At 51.4% G+C, this 18,629-nt stretch overlaps 1 protein-coding gene across 3 annotated transcripts in view; it reads left to right on the top strand.

Annotated features, from left to right (window-relative positions):
* The window catches only part of LOC121096889 (high density lipoprotein binding protein), a 38,342-nt gene that overhangs the window by 10,424 nt on the left and 9,289 nt on the right, over positions 1-18,629 (top strand). For 2 of the 3 annotated variants that reach the window (XM_040613478.1, XM_040613476.1), the window contains exons 2-17: positions 8,460-8,527; positions 9,059-9,171; positions 10,121-10,275; positions 10,827-11,042; positions 12,696-12,902; positions 13,376-13,591; positions 14,061-14,267; positions 14,482-14,589; positions 15,147-15,251; positions 15,709-15,787; positions 16,463-16,602; positions 16,908-17,012; positions 17,270-17,383; positions 17,714-17,800; positions 17,965-18,096; positions 18,399-18,617. In XM_040613478.1, coding sequence (XP_040469412.1) covers positions 9,096-9,171; positions 10,121-10,275; positions 10,827-11,042; positions 12,696-12,902; positions 13,376-13,591; positions 14,061-14,267; positions 14,482-14,589; positions 15,147-15,251; positions 15,709-15,787; positions 16,463-16,602; positions 16,908-17,012; positions 17,270-17,383; positions 17,714-17,800; positions 17,965-18,096; positions 18,399-18,617 — 2,166 coding nt within the window. In that variant the 5' untranslated portion in view covers positions 8,460-8,527; positions 9,059-9,095. Of the gene's footprint in view, positions 1-4,381; positions 4,494-8,459; positions 8,528-9,058; positions 9,172-10,120; positions 10,276-10,826; positions 11,043-12,695; positions 12,903-13,375; positions 13,592-14,060; positions 14,268-14,481; positions 14,590-15,146; positions 15,252-15,708; positions 15,788-16,462; positions 16,603-16,907; positions 17,013-17,269; positions 17,384-17,713; positions 17,801-17,964; positions 18,097-18,398; positions 18,618-18,629 lie in introns of those variants that run through there. The other variant, XM_040613477.1, reaches the window with a different exon arrangement.

Here is an 18,629-nt window from a genome sequence, read left to right as displayed (position 1 = left end):
ATTAACCACTACATCTTGTTTTCTCGTGGTGTCCCTGTGTGAAATGTGTATCTACCCCTTACACTAGCAGCTTCTCCTTTCTCTGCAGAGGGCTTGAAGCTACTTGTTTACGTTATGACTCTGCACCAGTAAGTTTCTGCTGTTGTTCCTACCTATTTTGCTTGCCCCTTTTTATAGAGCACCCTGAGATCGTCTAGCAAGAGCAGCATACATATTTTTTGCTAGCTGATGATTGCATAATTTTATTGTCAGGGTGCCCAGGAAAGAAGTCAGTCTTTTAAACAACCATTTTGGCTTGAGAGTCCTGCTGAGGTTAGTCACCTGCTTTCAGTGTCTGGTCCGCTCTTCTGCTTGTGCAAGAGAATTGCCCTCAATAAACAATGTAAGTTTACCAGGAGAAAGGCAAGTGGTGTTGCACTCCCCTGGGACCTCTTATTTACACCACCTAGGTCCCATGTGAGACAAACACATGCAGCCGCTCAGCTTCCTTTCACCTCCCTCCCTTCTTTCACAACATGACTAAATGGTTGGCATTGAGATTAGTATATAGGCTTGGGTAGACTTTTTTTCTTTCTACCAGCAGTTCTCTAGTTGAGCATTTACAGCGGGCTTCTGAAGATGGTGGAGTTGCATGAAGTACAGCCAAGGGACAGTATTTAGCCTATGGAATCATTTTTTCCCAGAACTGATGTGTGAATGGGGAAGAGAGGTGCCCGACTTGCACATCCCTGGAAGTTTTCTTCCTCATGGTGAATAAAGAAAATCTGGCCTCAAAGTAACTGAGACATAAGCAACGTGGACTCATGTTCAGTCATTTTTCGTGATGGAACTGTTTTCATTCTCCTAGCAGAAGGATCTATATGATTTGACCCTTAACTTCAATTTAATAGAGGTTTTCCTGTAGAAATAAAACCATTTTATTGGAAGATCCCGTGGCAAGCCACAGCAATAGCTTTAGAGCTGAGAGGCATATATTGCTTGCTTTGGCTGAGAACCTCACTACTCTCCAGCATGAGTGCCCTGCCTCCTGAATCCTCTTCCACTTCTTTTTCTAGTGTGATGCAAAGTATTTCCCCACCCTTTTTCTCTTTATACTACCACTGGTGAGGGATGTGCCGAAATGGATACTTTCATGGGTAGTTCTTTGGTGGTGGTGACTTCAGTGTGTGAGATAAGGGTGCTTGTTTGTACAGTTTCAGAAATCTGGAGTTACATTTAACAGGAAATGAACTCACAGCACACGCTTTTTGGAGCATGGTTGGGTTGCTTTCCAAATAAGGCTTGCAGTTTCTGGCAGGAAAAATACAGATCTCTTATAACAGTAGAAAATAAGAATGGGCTAGAAGAAACCCTTTGCAGAATCCTACCTCAGCTGAGGGTGAATGTGCCAGGAAAGACTAACCTTTTTGTGGTCTTTGCTCCAGTGATTTAAGGAGCTGAAAGTTTCTTCTCCTTTCCCCAGGAGTCCTGCGGTGGTGTGATTATGGAAAGCTTCTTAACTCCTTTGCTTTCACACTGGTGAACACATGTTCCAAAACACCAAACACCAAACCTGTTCTGTTTGTTTTATCTCTGTGTTTCATATTTTTGCTGGTCCCGTTTCTGTGCCCTCCCGCAGACTGCTGATATGAGCTGCCAATTTGATAAGCCGTGGAAACTATGCAGTACCCAATCTTTCACCCTTTCTGTTGCACACTTGTGCTCTTCTTGGGAGCCTTCCTATTCAGTTGTTCTTGCAAGTCGTGAAGCCAGGCTCTGACATAATGCTGTCAAAATATTGGGATGATAGAGGGAGGAGGGGCAGGTTAGTGTTTGTCCAGGGGTTGGATACCTTCTTCTGTTTCCTTTCCCCTTAGCTACCAAAAATTCCTACACCTGGCTTACAGAGGAACCATTTTACACTCATCTCCATGACCAGCATATTTTGTTGTTGTTAATGTGAGATTGCACTTGTGAGCAGGTAGACATAACAGGCACTTAGAAGCCCCTGCAGGCCTCTCTCTGCCTGTATCCCATTGCCTTATTGAAGAAGAGGGACGGGGTGAGACGCAGATGTTTGATGTTGTGCTGGCAGGACGAGCAGCAGGTTGAAACAGGCCTCCTAACACCCTCTAAATGTGCTTTTGTCCATGTGTGGGACACTTCTGTACTTAATGAATGCAGGAGGAAAGGTGAACTCTTCCCCTGTGGAAGATCTTCCTCTAAGGAGTACAGCCTGCGACAGGTTTCCTTCAGCAGAAATCATTTGAGGGTGGCATGCAGTGAGATGCTCTAGGCCTTCCAGTTAACTTCTGGGCCTGGCAGGCTTCCCTCCCACCACTTGCAGCTACAAATAATGGAAGAGCTACAGAAACAGGTGGGGAAGATTCCTCTTAAACAGTCCTGGAGAGGAAGCCATGATAAAAGCCAGAAATCCATCATGTCCTAGCAACCTCGGTGACTGCAGCAGCACTACGCAGGCTGAGCAGGAGAGGGGCATATGGTTGTCTCATAGGCAGAAGGTGGCATGTTCCCCCAGAGGGTCCCTGCTGAACCAGGTGAGGAGATGGAGCTTAGGGAGAAGGATGTTGGTGTTTTGGTAAGATATTCCTCCGGTTCCCCGGCACAAGGGATCGCAGTACTTGCTTATGTCGGAGTTAATTGGACGCAACAAAGTTAGAGCGTTGAAAGGAGGCTGCTTGCTTTGCACTGGGGAGATAAACACAAGGGAGTGAAAGCTCCAGAAAAGCCTTGTGCATCTTGAGTGAAGTTCAGAGCATTTGTCTCAAAGTCCTGAATTGCACCACCCCTCCACACTCCCTGCTGCTGCCTGGAAGCAAAGTTGTCCAAAGTCTGGAGGTGCTGTTGTTTGCCCCGGTCCCTGAAGCTCTGCTTTTGCATGGGCTGCCTCTGTCTCCATAGGCATCAGCCTGCTCGTGTGTCGCATGGGGTGCTGCTGGCATCCACAGCCCAGTTTTTGTTGGAGGAGCCTGAGCCAGCTCTTGGACCATATATGACGTGGCAGCAGTAGTTGCTGCCTTTCTGTGCGGCAGCCCCGTGCTTGGAGCAGTGTCCCTGCATCCTTGCAGAGACTGGCCAGACTTTGTGAGGAGAGGCCGGGTGGGAGGGGGAGATGGATCATTGTGGTGCCTGGGCAGGGTGTCAACTCTTCATGACTGTTCTCCTCCTCCCTTTGACTGACTTCCCGATCTCACCCACAAGTGTATTTTTATTTCCAGTGATAAATTGTTTGTGTCAAAAAGTTCAAGTGCTTTAATGATGTCGTTCCAGCTGCAGGATTAAAAGGAAAACTGGAGAAATCTCCTATTCTTGGTTCAATAAGTAATCATAATTTTACTTCAGGCTAAATACCATCTATGTTTCCATAAATACAGCATATGAATATTTCTAAAAATTACTATGTGTAATCAAAAGCAGTTATTCCAAAGACCTCGAATTTCTGTGGTCAGAGCTCCACAAAGCAGGTTCTTGCGTTTCGTTTGCCAGGGCCTGGGAGAGAGCAAGGTGTGAATGAGAAAACCAGTCACTAAGTGCAAGTTATGAATGATGAGGAAAATTAATCCTGTGTAGGAAAATGGGCAGAGACTGAGCTAATGCAAAAATCAGTGCAAATTCCAAGTATTTTTACACTGATGCGACTCCCCCCCTCAGTTCCTTGAGGGTGCAAGGCTAATAATTAAAAACATCTATATTGCACAAACTTTAATAAACATCCCCTCAGCAGGAGGGGAGGGTATGGTGCTTGCTGGCTCGCCTTTCCCCTCCTTCACTTTTCCCCATTTCCAAATTAGAGATTGGAATAAGAGGAGCTCTTAGGGGAGGCGGGGGTGTGATTTTTTTGTTGTTGTTGTTTTAATGTGGCTGTTACCTTGCCCCTTCTCCTGTCTGGAGCCTCAGCGGAGGGTGACCGCAGCTGTGACACCGGCTGCAGGAGGAGAACGAGCCGCCCGGGGCCGGGTTCCGGCTGTGGGACGAGACAGTGGCGGCGGGGCCGCCGCTCCCCGGGCCTGCCGGGCTTCTGGGGCTGATGGAGCTCTCGGGCGCCGCTCACGCTCGCCCACCCTGCGCGGCGCCAGTGGTTCTGGGCTCCGGGAGCGGCGGGGGACCGGCCCCGGCCGGGCGGGCGGCGCTTTCTGCCCGTCGGTGCGTTGCTGAAGGGAGGGGGCCGGGGCTTTCCCGCCGGTGTCAGCGCGGGGCGGGGAGCGGGCGGCGGCTGGGCCCCGGGGCCGCGCAGCGCTGGTGCGAGCCGCTCGCCGCCAAGCCCCGTGGGCCGGGCCGGGCCGCTGCTCCGCTGCGGGCAGGCGGCGGGGCGCCCCCGGTGGCGCGGGGCACGCGTGGCGGGCCGGCCCCGCCGGGAAGGGGCATGTCCCGCTGACGTGCGGGCCGGGGATTGGCAGCGGCCCGGCCTATATAGGTGCTGGGGCGGGCGCCGCGCCGCTCTCCCAGGAGCGCTCCGGTTCTCCAGCAGAGCGGGCGAGCGGGCACCGGCCGGAGTGAGTCACGGGAGGGGGGGCGGCCCCTCCGCCGCGGCGCCGACGTGGAGGCTGGCGGGGGGGTGGGGGGGAGGGCGGCCCGTCGCGGCGCGGCCTCGCTTCCTCCCTCTGGGCACCGACGTGTTGGCGCCACCGGGAAACTCCGGGCCAACTTCCCGCCGGCCGGCCGGGCAAAGTCCGTCGGGAGCCGCTCGGGGCAGCCGGCGGCGCGGCCTCGGCCGGTACCGGCAGCAGCTGTCGGGCAGCGCTTGCTTGCGGCGCCGTCCCGTAGCCGTGCTGCTGGGCCCTGCGCCTGCGTGGGGAGGGGGCGGCCCGGCCCGGGACGCGGCGTGGCTCTCTCGCCGGGCGGAGAGGGCTAGCGGCGCGGGGCAGGGCGGCCCGGCCGCTCGGAGGGTTTGCGCCCGACACGAGCCGAAACGGCCGGCGCGGGCGTTTGTCCGGCACCCGATCATCCCTCGCAGCGCCGCAGGCGGGGCAGCCTTCCCCCGGGTGGCGGCGGCCGGGCGGCCCGCTCCCGTCGTGGCTAGAGGGGGCTAGCGCCTCGGCCCTGCTCCCTGGGCCCCCGGGAACGTGCTTACGCGGACGCGGAGGTGGGGGGACCCAGGCCGTACCTGCCCAGCCCTGCGCCCGCCTCGCTGCCGGCGCGGAGCCGTGCTCGGGGGCTGTCACCTGGACCCCCGCGGGAGCATCTTCCCTCCGCTTAGCCTGATGCGGCCGCCCCCGGCCTGCACCCCGGAGGGCCGCGCCGGGCCACGGCTGCCACTGCCCCGCGGCTGCCGCCGGTCCCGGTGCCACCCGGGGGATGCGTTGGTGTGCGCCCCCTCCCCCCCGCCCCGGCTCGGCCCGCGCGGGGGGCGCGGGTGACAGCGGGGCCCGGCCGAGCTCTTTAAGGGCCCCGCCCCGCCGCGCCGCCCCGCCCCCGGTGCCGGCAAGTGCTGAGGTGGCGCTGGCGGCGCCGCCCGGCCTGGCCTGGCCTGGGCCGTGGAGGCCGGTGCTCCCTCGCCCCGCCTCGCCTCGGCCTGGCGTCCTGGGCCAGGCCCTAGCGGGCCGCGGGCGCTGCCGCACGCCGGAGGCGCTCCCCGAGGCTGCTGCCCCTGGAGTGCGCGGCCCCCCAGCCCCGGGCCCGGTGGGAGGTAGCGGCAGAGCTCGGCACAGCCCGGGAGCTGGCGGGCCGTGGCGGTAGTGGACGAGTAAACGCAGGGCTCGGCCCGGTGTGCGTCTGGCTGCGTGCGGGGCACCGGCCGCTTCGGGAGCCGGTGCGGAGGGACGGGCTCGGCCCTGCCCCGTTGCCGCCTGCGCCACCCCGGCCGCCGGGGCCCGGGCCCTCGGGCTCCGGGAGAGCCCAGTCTTCAGAAAGCAAGTGTGGCCCCTGGCCTGCCAAGGGGTCGCCTGCACTGCACAAGGGCCTGGCGGCAGAAGGCGGCTGCCACAGCCAGCCCAGCCCTGCTGCTGCCTGCCATCCTAGCTGCGTCTGGCTGCAGCTGACTCGATTAGAAAAATGCTAATATTTTTATTATATATAGTTTAGATAACACACAACTGACGTTTCTGTCCACAAGTACTGATTGTGTTGGCAATGTAACTCATGGCTCTGCTTTAGTTTCTCTTTGTACAAATATTTCCCGTGTGGTTAGGTCTGGCCCTTGCTGGAGGTTATTTTTAGGATGATTTCGTTCTCTTTAAGCGCGCCCCAGACTTCTGAAACTTCTTGTGGCACACAAAACCAGCACTATATACGGTGTATAAACTAGGCAGTTTAAAACCTGTTGACCCAGTCAGCCACACGCTGGCATGACGTAGCTGTAACCTTAGTTTCAAAACCTAAAGTGGGAAGTTGGGGATGTGTAGGCTCCATATGTGATGCCTGGGCTGCTGGTTTTGATGTTACATTTGAAATGCCGTTCCGATGGCCACCTCCGATTTTGGCCAGAGATGAATCCCTGGGGCCTACAATAAATATACCAGATGTTTGAGGTTACTGGAGATGAAGAGCATTTGTTCTTAGCTTGCTGTATGGGTGATGAAGCAGAAATTCATTTGCTGCCCTTAGATTTCTCTTTGAATGTCTAGCTGTTCTCCGAGGTGGAGGCTACAGGGAAGAAAGATCTCTGCAGCAGGTGTGAACACAGTGAAACCAGCAGCTGTGCCTTGAGGTTGTGGCACTCTGGCAGGAGCTATATTGGGTGTCACTCGCTGACTTGTCATCCTTACCCTCCTCCTCTAAGGAGCAGAGCACATGCAAGATGAGCCAGGTGGTGCTTTCCTGAGAAATGAGAGTTATGAGCACACCCATGCATGCTGTTAGCAAGGCTTTAGCCAGACTTCATCAGCTGCTTGCAATGTCTAGGATGCTTCTTGCTCCTGCCCTCGTTCCTGTCTGCAGCTTGCAGTGGGGTGGTGGCACCTCAGTAGTGACCCAGTGGGCTGGAGGAGCCAAGACTGAGTCTGCAGGCCTTGCTGGAATACCCTGGGGCAGGTGCGTTACTGTGCTTTCCTTGGTTCTGCGTTGCACCTTGGGGTAACCACCACTAGTGAGGAGAACTCAGGTACTTCTCTGAGATCAGATTCTGAGCCACCCTTTGCTATATACCAGCAAATGTCTTGCAGAGCCTCTTGACGCTGCAGCAGCTGTGCTTCAAACAGCATGGTGGGCTGGCTGGCCGGCCTGGTAGCTGCTACCTCATCGTGGCAGATCATTACAGGATTAATTGCAGCATTAGCTCTGTTGCTTCGATAGCGCAGGTGGTGTTACCTTGTGCCTGATAAGAGACATGTTGAAGTAGGGGAACATACTTCACCCTTCACTGAGGTGGAGATCAGGCCTGTGTGGCCCTGTTGCATTACCGCTGTCCTTGTTCTTCCCTCCATTCCTTCTGCTGCTGTCACCTTCCTGTACTGTGTCACAGTGTAAGCGTGATGTAGGACACCGCATCAATGATGCTGTGGTTTTGGGAGCCTTTTCTGGTGCACTTGGAGGTCAGAAATGGCAACTGTCAGTTTACTGAAAAGTGTCAGAGTTTGCTGTTCAGAGGAAGGTCTGAGCAGCACTTGCAGGGTTTGTGCGGGAGAGGGCTGCTGGTCACATGAGCTGTCAGAAGCACTGACTGGATTTTAGAAGAGTGCGAGACCTGCCAGAGCATGCGTAACTGCTGGGGGGGACTCCAGGTGTGGGGAAGTGTTGTACATCTGGAAGAGTGTATACTGTACCAGCTTTTACATTTTTAGTTATATTCCTAAGTACTTTTTCAGTAGATCTGCAGATCCGGATACAGGAGATTTAAAGCTCCCACCAACAGCGATGTTTTTTTCCTGGTTCCGTCTTGTTGTATGCATTTAAAATTGCCCATGTAAACCACCATGGGCTTTGTTCTTCTGACTTGCAGACTTAGGTCTGGAGACAGTTCAGTGTCTGGTGCATGATCTTACTACAATAAAAAATGAAGAGGTGGACTGACCAGCAGCTGTGTGTGGATAGCCCTAGTGTTTGCCTTAGTTTGTGAGGATGTCTGTGTTGATTCACCCAAGCTCCACTAAACTACATTCCTAACTTCTGACTGATGGCAGTGTTGCTGGCAGGTTTTCAGGTTGTTAGTCTCCTCTGACTAGATGTTGATGCTCTTGCTTGCAACCCTGAAATTTCATGTCTGTCTTGCACATCTGTTATTAATTGACTGTATTTTTGCCTGATACTGGATGGCTGCTCTTGTCGCTGGTGTGATGAAAGAGTAGCTACTCCAGGTTTCCTGCTGGTGAGGTTGAAATAGATAGGGGTGGTGTTGCCTGTAGCTCTAGTAAAACATGACAGGTAAAGTGTGGTGAGATATGACTCAGTGTGAGAATGTTTTGGATAGGGTGCAAGTTGGAAACACAGTATAGGTGGTACTCTTTTGAAAGGTACAGTAAGAGGGGTGTCATGTTTTCCTGTTGTCTTGGAGCAGTCACTTTTTTTTTTTCTTTCCTATAAAGCAAAAGCTGGCAGGCTGACAAACGGGCAGCTTACAGGACGGACTCTCTGGCTACTGACCATTTAGCTGGTAAGTTCTTATTTTGGGAGAGTCAAAGATCTTGCTGTTGCTGAGCTTGCTTGTCACAGGGGCTTTCTGAGTGTATCCCTAAGTCAGTGGGAGTTCAGGCACCTAAATAAGTTTTTCAGGAAGAGGCAGCATCCTGGGCCCTTTTTTGTTTTCTCTCCAGGGTTACACAATGGTCTTGCACTGACTGCGTGTACCTTCGGATACTCGTCTTAAAATTGCACACCATTAATAATTGATAGATTAATTAGAGTATGCTTTAACAGCTTCTGGTGTCCCCCTTTCCAACAGCCACCTTAGACTGCACATCCTCTGCCTTCTTAATGAGGAGCTTCGGTTTTGATGCCCACTGTGCTATGAGGAAAAATCCCCCTGAGTTTCTGTCTGGTTCAGCAAGAGAACAGGGCACTGTAGGTGCTTTTCAAGAGGCCAACTGGAAAAGTGCTCACTAAACACATAATTTGTCTTCCTGGAGTGACTTGTGTGCATCTCGAGTGGTGCTGGTAATAGTGTTGCCTCCTCTGTCTCTTCCAGTGGCATACCCGGATTGTGTGTGGGTGGGAAGTCGACGATGAGCTCCGTGGCAGTTTTGACCCAGGAGAGCTTTGCCGAACACCGCAGTGGCCTGACTCAGCAGCAGGTGAAAGGTGAGGAGACACAGTTGGGTTCCTGTGATGTGCAGGCAAGGTTCCTTGCTGTTAGCTAAGCTCGCTCCATGCCTCCAGCTCCGCCTAAGTGTCCAGGCATGGCGTTCGCCATTCCTAGACTGGTGGCCTGCCAGACACTGGCTTTCCACCAACAGGAGCACATCAGTGGTGCTGCACAGTGCAGGGCCAGGCGGAGGCAAGCGTCAGATCTTCACAGAGCTCTGGCTAGCGATGCTGTCAGCCATGGGGCAGGGCATGTGCAAGCATGGGTCATTGGGCTGCAAGAGAGCCTCATGGGATCAGTGTGCTGGATTGTCACTTCCTCCTTTGCTCAGCCAGGTGCTGGGGAAAGTCAGTATAACTGTATTAACTGACTCACTGATGGGTTTCGGCACCCATTCTCCAGCTGCGAGCTGGCCCGCTTGGCACAGCCCAGTGCACAGCTGAGTCGAACATAAGGTACAGGCTTTCCCTGACATAAGGTACAGGCTTTCCCTGGACTCTGCCCCAACTAGGGTGCTTCTGCTTCTCTCTGCCTTCTTCCTGGGCATATGTCTGTCTTGTCCCCTTCTGACCTACAGCCTTGCTCTGTTCCTTTTGATTTCTTTCTGCTCGGCCTGTTCTCCCCTGATTAAGCTCCTCTCAACAAAGTTGGCGATAATGTGCTGTGTTTGCTGCCACCATTCACTTGCACGTTTGCTTCCTGCATCCACAGTGCCAGCTCAGACAAGGCTGGTTGTTCATGGCACCTACTGCAATCTGTGCTGTGCTGGGGTCAGTTGTGCTCCAGACTTGGCTGCTCCACAAGCATAACTGTAATAGGATTAATAGTAGTGGACAAGTCATTTGTTGTCCTTTGTTAATGATGCCTAAATAGAGTTGCACTGCCTACGAATAGGGGCATTTCTGTGGGGAGAGCATCTCAATTGCCTTGTTTGCTTCACCCCAGTAACAGCTTTAAACTCTGAAGAAGAGAATGATCCTCCAACCTACAAGGAAGCCTTCCCTCCGCTCCCTGAAAAAGCCCCATGTTTGGAAGCTGCCCAGGAACCTGCTGGGCCCTGGAGCAAAATCCGACCAATAAAGGCTTCTGTCATCACTCAGGTTGGTGGAAGTGGGTGTCTTATATCCCTCCTTTTCATCCCTCCCCAAAGTAGGTAAAGTGAAGCTTTCCCTGGAGTATGAAATCCCTTAGCATGTCAGATTAACTGCGTCTTTGCTGTACTTTGCCCTGGGGCACAAGGAAGACTGCAGCTGAATGCTAGGACTGCTCTGCAGGGGAGGGATGTGTTGAAAAACTGTCCAGAAAAAGCTCTGCATCCCTGTTGCACAGGTAGCTGGAACAGGCCTGAAGGGAGGACTGCAAAATGCAAGGAGTGAGTGCTAATCCCTTAGAGTATTCCCCCGCCCCCCCACCCCAGCACGTTCTTTAGGAAGGCACTCAGTTTGGGACAGACTACCTGCTGCAGTGCCCTCGTACTTTCCTTAGTTGCAGCTGGTGTCTCCACTGGAAAGGCTGATGGGTCACATGAATCTGGGAACTTAGTACGCCAGTGAAGTCCTCCTGTATGGCAATAAGAGAGGGAGGCACTGACAATCAAAAGCACACTGACACCTTGCTGTGCCCTGCTTTTGTCTGTCCCGTGGCTGAGCAGGTGTTCCATGTGCCGCTGGAGGAGAGGAAGTACAAGGACATGAATCAGTTTGGAGAAGGCGAGCAGGCCAAGATCTGCCTTGACATCATGCAGAAGACAGGAGCTCACCTGGAGCTGTCTCTCGCGAAGGACCAGGGCCTTTCGATCATGGTCTCTGGCAAGCTGGAAGCAGTCATGAAGGCTCGGAAGGAGATTGTCGCTCGACTGCAGACTCAGGTGAGGGCATCTAACTGTTTCTGCCTTCATCTTTGCTCTTCCCCAAGACTCGCAAATGCTTTGAGACCCTTGGGCATGTGTGCTTGTAAGCCAAAGAGGTACGTTATTACATGACTAATTCAGCTTTGCCATATATTTTCAAAGCACACAATTGGCAATTTGGAATGGAAATGAGGCTTAAAATAGGGTTCCAAGGTAATTACAGGCCGTGGTGTTGCATGAAGCGTGGAGTCTGCAATCTCTGGAACACTTGAATTGCAAACAGTGGCTTTGTACTGAGGTGCTGGTGCTGGAGGGGGTGCAGGAGCCTCACACACAAAGCTAGTAGTGTGTGAGAACGGGACTGTGCTTTTCCTGAAGTCCTTCAGAGGAGAATGTGGAAGGCTGGGAGAAAGAAAAGTAGAGAAAAGGAAGTCCTGCCAAAAGCCAAAAGCTTCGGGTCAGGGTTTTGCATTGTGTGACTCAAGCCACACTGGTAAGGAGCCACAAACCTGTTGTTTAAGTTGCTTCAGTCCTCTAGGTTTTGATCTCTTACCTTAAGATTCTTGAGCTCATAATCAGGGTGGTAGCTCTTGTTAGGATGTATCGCAGCCAGGTGTTACAGTGTGTTTTAAAGTATAATGTCAAAGGTAGTTAATGCGATGTTAATACCATGTCTGCTTAGTGCTGTTCAGCCCCTGTGTCATACCCTGCCAGAGGAAAGAGAAAGGAACAAAACTACGTAATGTGCATCTGAAAAAACAGTTCAGGTCGTACCACCACAGATCCATGAGCCACTGTTCTCAAATATACCTCCTACTGCCCTGGCCCCAGGTCTGGAAGGTGTGTCTGTATTCCAGCTTCTCTGAGGCTTGTCTGGCTCCAGTACAGGTACACAGAGCTGAAAAGTCACACCACGTGATCTTTTATTTTTTCTATTATAGCTTAATTTGTAATTGTCTGATTGCTGTTAGTAGTTACATAATCACAGGAATCAAGAGCACGATAGCAGTCGTCAGCTGCCAGACCTGTAAAAACTCAGTGAGAAGGGAAGAAGTCAGGAACCCCTTTTATAGACCAGCCCTTTAATAGTAGATTGAGAGAAGCTCTTGGGACCCCTTTTCCATGTGGGGCCTTCTAGAAGCAGTCCCAGGAGCAGCATGTGCTACACTGAAGACACCTTACCACTAAGTAGCGGTAAGCATCTTCTAGCTGCCTGCCTCCTGGAGTAGGTTTCTGGTGTTGAATTTCTGTTTCCTAGGAGTCATACTGCATGTCTTGTTCTCTGTAGCCTTGGCAGCAGATGTCAGAGTTCAGATAAACTCCACCTGTGAGCTGTCATCTCAGTTGCTGTCTGGTGTACTGATGCAGTGTCTTACACTGGAGGAGAGGCACCTCCTCATCTGTATCTAAAGGCCTTTGCTAATTCAGAGTGCTACTCCTGTGCAAACAGAAGGGTTTTGAGGGAAAGGTGGGGTTTATACCCCTGGTATATAGGCACTGTAGATCAACTGGTACAGTGTCAGCCCTCAAACAAAATGTGCTGGGAAGGCGTTGTGTTTGCTCCTCAGTAGTACCACTGAGCAGCATCTAACTTGCTTTCCCTGGCTCTGTTCCTGTGGATCTGCCAGTGCAGGCAAGGCTTTTCACAGATGCTTGGTTCTCGTGTTGCAGGCTTCAGCGACAGTTGCCATCCCCAAGGAGCACCACCGTTTTGTCATTGGAAAGAATGGTGAGAAGCTGCAGGACCTGGAGCTCAAAACTGCAACTAAAATCCAGATCCCCCGCCCGGATGACCCCAGCAACCAGATCAAGATCACCGGCACTAAAGAAGGGATTGAGAAGGCCCGGCACGAGATCCTGCTTATCTCCGCTGAGCAGGTACCTCAGAACAGTGATCTCTCTCATGGCATTAGCTGGTCAGCTATTTTGCTTCCCCATGGTATAGTCGAAGTTTGTAGCCACCATGGCTACAGTCAGTGGCTAATGTTAGTCTGAATGGAGACTTATACTGTGCCACTGGCTGTATGAGCACCACTGCCAGGTCCTGCAACTTCTTGTGCTGCGTTTTGTCCATCTCTGAAGTCAAAACAAGCATTTGATAGTTGAAGTGAAGCGTCTTAGGTGCCAGCTGAGATAACGCAGGAGATCACAGGGGTGAATATCGTAAACAAGGAGCAGCAGCAGCAACCGTATTTGTAGATTGAAAGAGGTGGAGATCTACAAGCCCGCAAACTGAGAAGGTTGCTTGGGCCAGAGTGTCAGGCAGGACAGCCCTGGGAACTTAGCTGTGTCTGGCAGAGACTGTAATATAGAGGGCAGTTCCCACCAAGGTCTGTTGTGGGCTCTTCCAGGATAAGCGTGCCGTGGAGCGGCTGGACGTGGAGAAAGTGTACCACCCTTTCATTGCTGGCCCTTACAACAAGCTGGTGAGTGAGCTCATGCAGGACACAGGGACGCGCATCAACATTCCTCCACCCAGCGTCAACAAGACAGAGATAGTCTTCACAGGAGAAAAGGAGCAACTAGCCCAGGCTGTGGCTCGAGTTAAGAAGATCTATGAAGAGAAGGTACGGATGGCCCATAAAGCTTCCCACCTTCCCCTGGCACCTGCTCCTAGGCACTCTTCCCTTCTTGTTCTACTTTTGTGCATCCCTCTGTTGCATCTGGCTCAGCAGCCCTTGCAGTACATGACCCCAAATCCTACCGTTTCCTCACTCAGCAGAGTGGGAGCTGGGGTGATACTGTCAGGGAGGTGACAGATTTCTCGCTTTTCTGTATCGTGGGAGTTAGCAGGCCACCAAGAGCTCCCCTGGCTCTTGCTCACACCGGTGCTACTAAGGAAGGATAGAAGTGTGACATCTACAGTGGTGGCCAGCTGACAGTATCAAAGTTGCTACATAAGTAGAAGTCGCTGAAGAGTGAATGTCACTCCAGTTTATTTCCCACAGCCAACGCTGCTGTGAATATCCTTGTTGTGGGTTGTTGGGCTGTTTTTCCTTGTGGAAAATATATTTCCTTTCCTGTTTTTCCCTATAGAAAAAGAAGACTACTACCATTGCAGTGGAGGTGAAGAAGTCCCAGCACAAGTATGTCATCGGCCCCAAGGGGAATTCCCTGCAGGAGATCTTGGAGAAGACTGGAGTCTCTGTCGAGATCCCACCCACTGACAGTAGCTCGGAGACGGTGATACTGCGAGGCGAGCCTGAGAAACTTGGGCAAGCATTGACTGAAGTCTATGCAAAGGTACTGACAAAATGGGCTAGGCCTTCTTTGAAGGTCCCATGAAGATACATTTGTGAGCACTGACAGGTGTAGTGGGGGTGGACTCTCTTGGGCCGTTAGAGGTGCAGCTTAGAAGTCAATACCGGAGGTGCAGCATGGGAATTGGAACGGAATTGTTGTGAAGGCCTCTTCCAGTTTGTCCATCAAACAGCTGCTCTGTTTTTCTGTCTCTCAGGCCAACAGTTTTACCGTCTCCTCGGTCTCTGCCCCCTCTTGGCTTCATCGTTTCATTATTGGAAAGAAAGGACAGAACCTGGCCAAAATAACTCAGCAGATGCCAAAGGTATGGATGAGCTGGTTAGCTTAGCACCTCCAGTGTAGAAAATGGTTTAGTCCAGATCACTCGTCACGGAAGAGAGATATATTCTAGCGTGGGTAAAACCAGGGGCAAATGACACAGATCTTCGCTATTAAAAGGAAACCTCTTCTTTACTGCTGCAAACACTGCTCATCCTATGTTATTGTCATGGTTGAGCCCTTCCAAGGAAGCTTTATGTGGTGCTGTTTCGAGAACTGATGTAGTAGGATACCTGGAAATGCCGGCTGCAACAAGGCTTCTCCCTGGTGAGTTAGATGGTATCTAGATAAAGGCTAGATGAGTAACTTCTCCAAAGCCCTTGCAGACTCCGGGACGGCACCAGAGCCTTGGGCTCTAGGCACTGCCATATGGCCAAAGTTGTTAAGTTACTGACTTCTAAAATTGCGGGAATTTTGTTTGTACTTTTTGGGAAGGAGCGCGTCTCTTAGTGGCAGGGATCGATGGCGTAGGCCTGACCGACAGCATTGGCCTGGCTTGGATCTTGGAAAATTCTTAAGAGATTCATTGTCTTTCATCTCAAGGTTCACATTGAATTCACTGAAGGAGAGGATAAAATCACTTTGGAAGGACCTACAGAGGATGTGAATGTGGCTCAGGAACAGATTGAAGTCATGGTCAAGGATCTGGTGAGTTGGTATTACTAGTTCCAGTAAGAAGCTGGGGGAAGAAGGGGCAACAGAGCAGAGATGATGAGGTGTTTATCACATCCATATGATGTCTTGACATGCTTAATCGAACTTGCAGAAGACAAATTGTGTGGCAGGTGGATGACACCTCTTGGTTATGAAACTCATCCATAGCATTCTTAAAAAATGAGCAGCTGGTCTTAAATTTTTTGATACAGAGAAGGAAGGATTCTCCTTGTTATAGCTGGAGAGGCATATAAATCAGTCTTTTAAATGTTTCATGAGCATAATGCTCTCTTCTCAAACCAGAGGAATGCTTGTGCTCTGCTTAATAGCAGGAGAAGTGCTTGTAGCTGACTGCTGGTGAGTCAGTGCCGATACTGGCAGTAGGCAGTTACTTAGGGCACGAGACAGAAGCCGTGGCCTACCTTACCTGGCCCTATACAATTCTTTTTAGATCAACCGGATGGATTACGCAGAAATCAACGTTGACCACAAATTCCACCGACACCTCATTGGCAAGAACGGAGCTAACAGTAAGTGGAGTGCCTTTCTAGTCCTTCCCATGCTCAGACTCTCCATGTTTAGTAGATCGTATCGGGGGCTCTGTAGCTCACCCAGTGTGCCGTCTCCATCACATTTCCTCTGCTTTTCTGGAGTGGTGGTGGTACAAGGAGATAAACGGGCAGTGAGGCCTTGCGATGGCTTTAATGTGTGAAAGTATCTTGGGAGCTTGAACAGTAGCAGAATTACTTTGATGTGTCCTGGAGGAAATGTTTTGAATTTTTTTTTATTATTATAATTATTTTGAAGTTGCTCTGTGTGGATTACATTTTAGCAGCCAGTTGTGGGTGGTGGAAATCTGCTTGGTGAGCTTCTCCCCAGAAAAGAATTTGGGATAGAAATGAATGATTATCTTCTGCTCTAAATGTGATACTGTTTGGGGAAGAAACATGCCTCGCTCTGACAAGTGAACAATTGGCTCTGTAGATGCCACAGTATTTACTTGTACAGGTTCTTGTGTGGCACAGATCTGCTCTCGCTGAACTCCAGGGTGAAGAGGCAATTTCCCCTGTCTCAACCCTACCCCACTGAGCCCTCCTCAGAGGCAGGTTTACTTCTTAAAACAGCCTCTAAGCAGTCATAATCAAGGTGCCTTGCTTCCAAGTCTTTGCCTGGCAGACTGCGTCATCACAGTCCTTGCCTTGAAGTTAACAGGATTAAGGACCTCTACAAGGTGTCTGTGCGCATTCCCCCGGACAATGAGAAGAGCAACCTGATCAGAATTGAAGGAGACCCACAGGGGGTCCAACAGGCCAAGAAAGAGCTGCTGGAACTCGCTTCCCGTATGGTAAGTGAGTAGGATGTGATGTTTGGGAGACTGCAGGGTTTGGGCTCTCGTGTTCCCTTGTAACCTTCTGGTGCGGGTGTGCGCCCCTTGCCCACCGAGCACTTGGGTCTCATGACAAGTGCAAGTTCCTCTTCGCAAACGTCTTCCTCTATTCCCTTGGGTAGCCCTTCTCTGTCAACCTAGAGTGAATGTTGTCTAGAGAAAAGAGGGACGGTGCTGGCAAGTAAACTGTCAGGCAGCAAACTGGTAATTAAAAGTAGATGGCTCTCCTGCTGAACACTCAGTGTGAGCTCTGTTCTCATCAGGAAAATGAACGCACCAAGGACCTAATCATTGAGCAGAAATTCCACCGGACCATCATTGGACAGAAGGGTGAGCGGATCCGGGAAATCCGGGAGAAATTCCCAGAGGTAAGGCTTTTTAGGAATCCAGAGGGGTTATTTCCTACATGGTTAGTAGGCCTGTCGTCACTGAAGTCGTAACTTTAGTGGCTCTGTAGCTCAGAGAAGTGTCTGAGAAGATAGTTCTTTTAGCTAGAGGCCGCTAACACCGTTACCCTTTTCTGAATGGGAAAAGGGGATGTGTAGGATCCCCCCAACCTTTGCATGTGTCTGACACAAGGGTTCTTGCATTTGCTTGAGTTGACTATAAATGACCACTCCTGCAGGTTATCATCAACTTCCCAGACCCTGCACACAAGAGTGACATCGTCCAACTTAGAGGTCCCAAAAATGAGGTGGAGAAGTGCACCAAGTACATGCAAAAGATGGTGGCAGACCTGGTAAGGAGGTCTTCTGTCTGCTGTTCCCTCCTACGTGCCTGGATAACCCTGGGGCAAAGCAGAGCTCTACTGGCTTGGGTAGAGCTAAAACACCTCAAGAGGGAGGGAGCTGTCAACGCTGTTTTGGCTGAATAGAGGCAGGGGGGTAGTACCTGTTATTGAAGGCTATAGGGGAATGTACTTGCCTTTGTTTATTCTTACAAGTCTCTCGTATAGAGAGCTTCCTTGGGTCTGAGCCTGTTGTCAGAAGCTTGTTTATCAGAGTTCCTGAGATCAGGCCTCACTTCCACAACAGCGTAAACTTCAGTTCTCTCTTCCTTTCTCCCTTAGGTTGAAAACAGCTTTTCTATTTCTGTCCCCATCTTCAAACAGTTCCACAAGAACATCATAGGGAAAGGAGGTGCCAACATCAAGAAGGTGAGATATTTTTCCTATCTCAAGTGCTTATGATGATCACTGCCTGCAGCAAAATGCCACTGGATGCTCTCTCCTGCTCATTGGTGATGTCAAATATAGCCTGCAAGGGCTTTTTTCTGACATGGGACACTTCTGAGATGATTTTTTTTTTTCCTTTGTGGCAGATTCGTGAAGAAAGCAACACCAAAATTGATCTCCCAGCAGAGAACAGCAACTCAGAGACTATTGTTATCACAGGCAAGAGAGCAAACTGTGAGGCTGCTCGCCACAGGATTCTTGCCATCCAGAAGGAGCTGGTAAGTGAAGCAACTGGCCTTTTGCTGTTGAGGGACCGGAAAATGTTGCTAGAAGACAGAGATACAGACATGGTTGTAATGGGTGAGGGCAGGGAGGAGACAAATGTGTCAGTCTGTTCTTGACTCATAAACCTAAGTTTGTGGCTGATCCTGTCAGGAGTAGCCAGTCTAAAACCCCTCTGGTCAGGCATTTCTTCCAGATCTATAAAGCTCCTAGCAAGGTGGGAGTTAGAGGGTAAGCAGAGTGGGTGCAAACACATTTCTGCAGCTTGACTCAAGAGGCTGGTACTGTCCTGTCTTAGGCCAACATCACAGAGGTGGAGGTCTCTATTCCTTCCAAACTGCACAATTCCCTCATTGGTGCCAAAGGCCGCTTCATCCGTTCCATCATGGAGGAGTGTGGTGGAGTCCACATCCACTTCCCCACCGAGGGCTCTGGCAGTGACACTGTGACCATCAGGGGCCCAGCACAGGATGTGGAGAAAGCCAAGAAACAGCTGCTGCATCTGGCAGAGGAGAAGGTGAGACTTGTC

The sequence above is a fragment of the Falco naumanni genome, chromosome 13 (genome assembly GCF_017639655.2).
Source record: "Falco naumanni isolate bFalNau1 chromosome 13, bFalNau1.pat, whole genome shotgun sequence".
NCBI lineage: Eukaryota > Metazoa > Chordata > Aves > Falconiformes > Falconidae > Falco > Falco naumanni.
The sequence above is the reverse complement of the archived record's forward strand: the minus strand, read 5'-3'. Positions and strand labels throughout refer to the sequence as shown.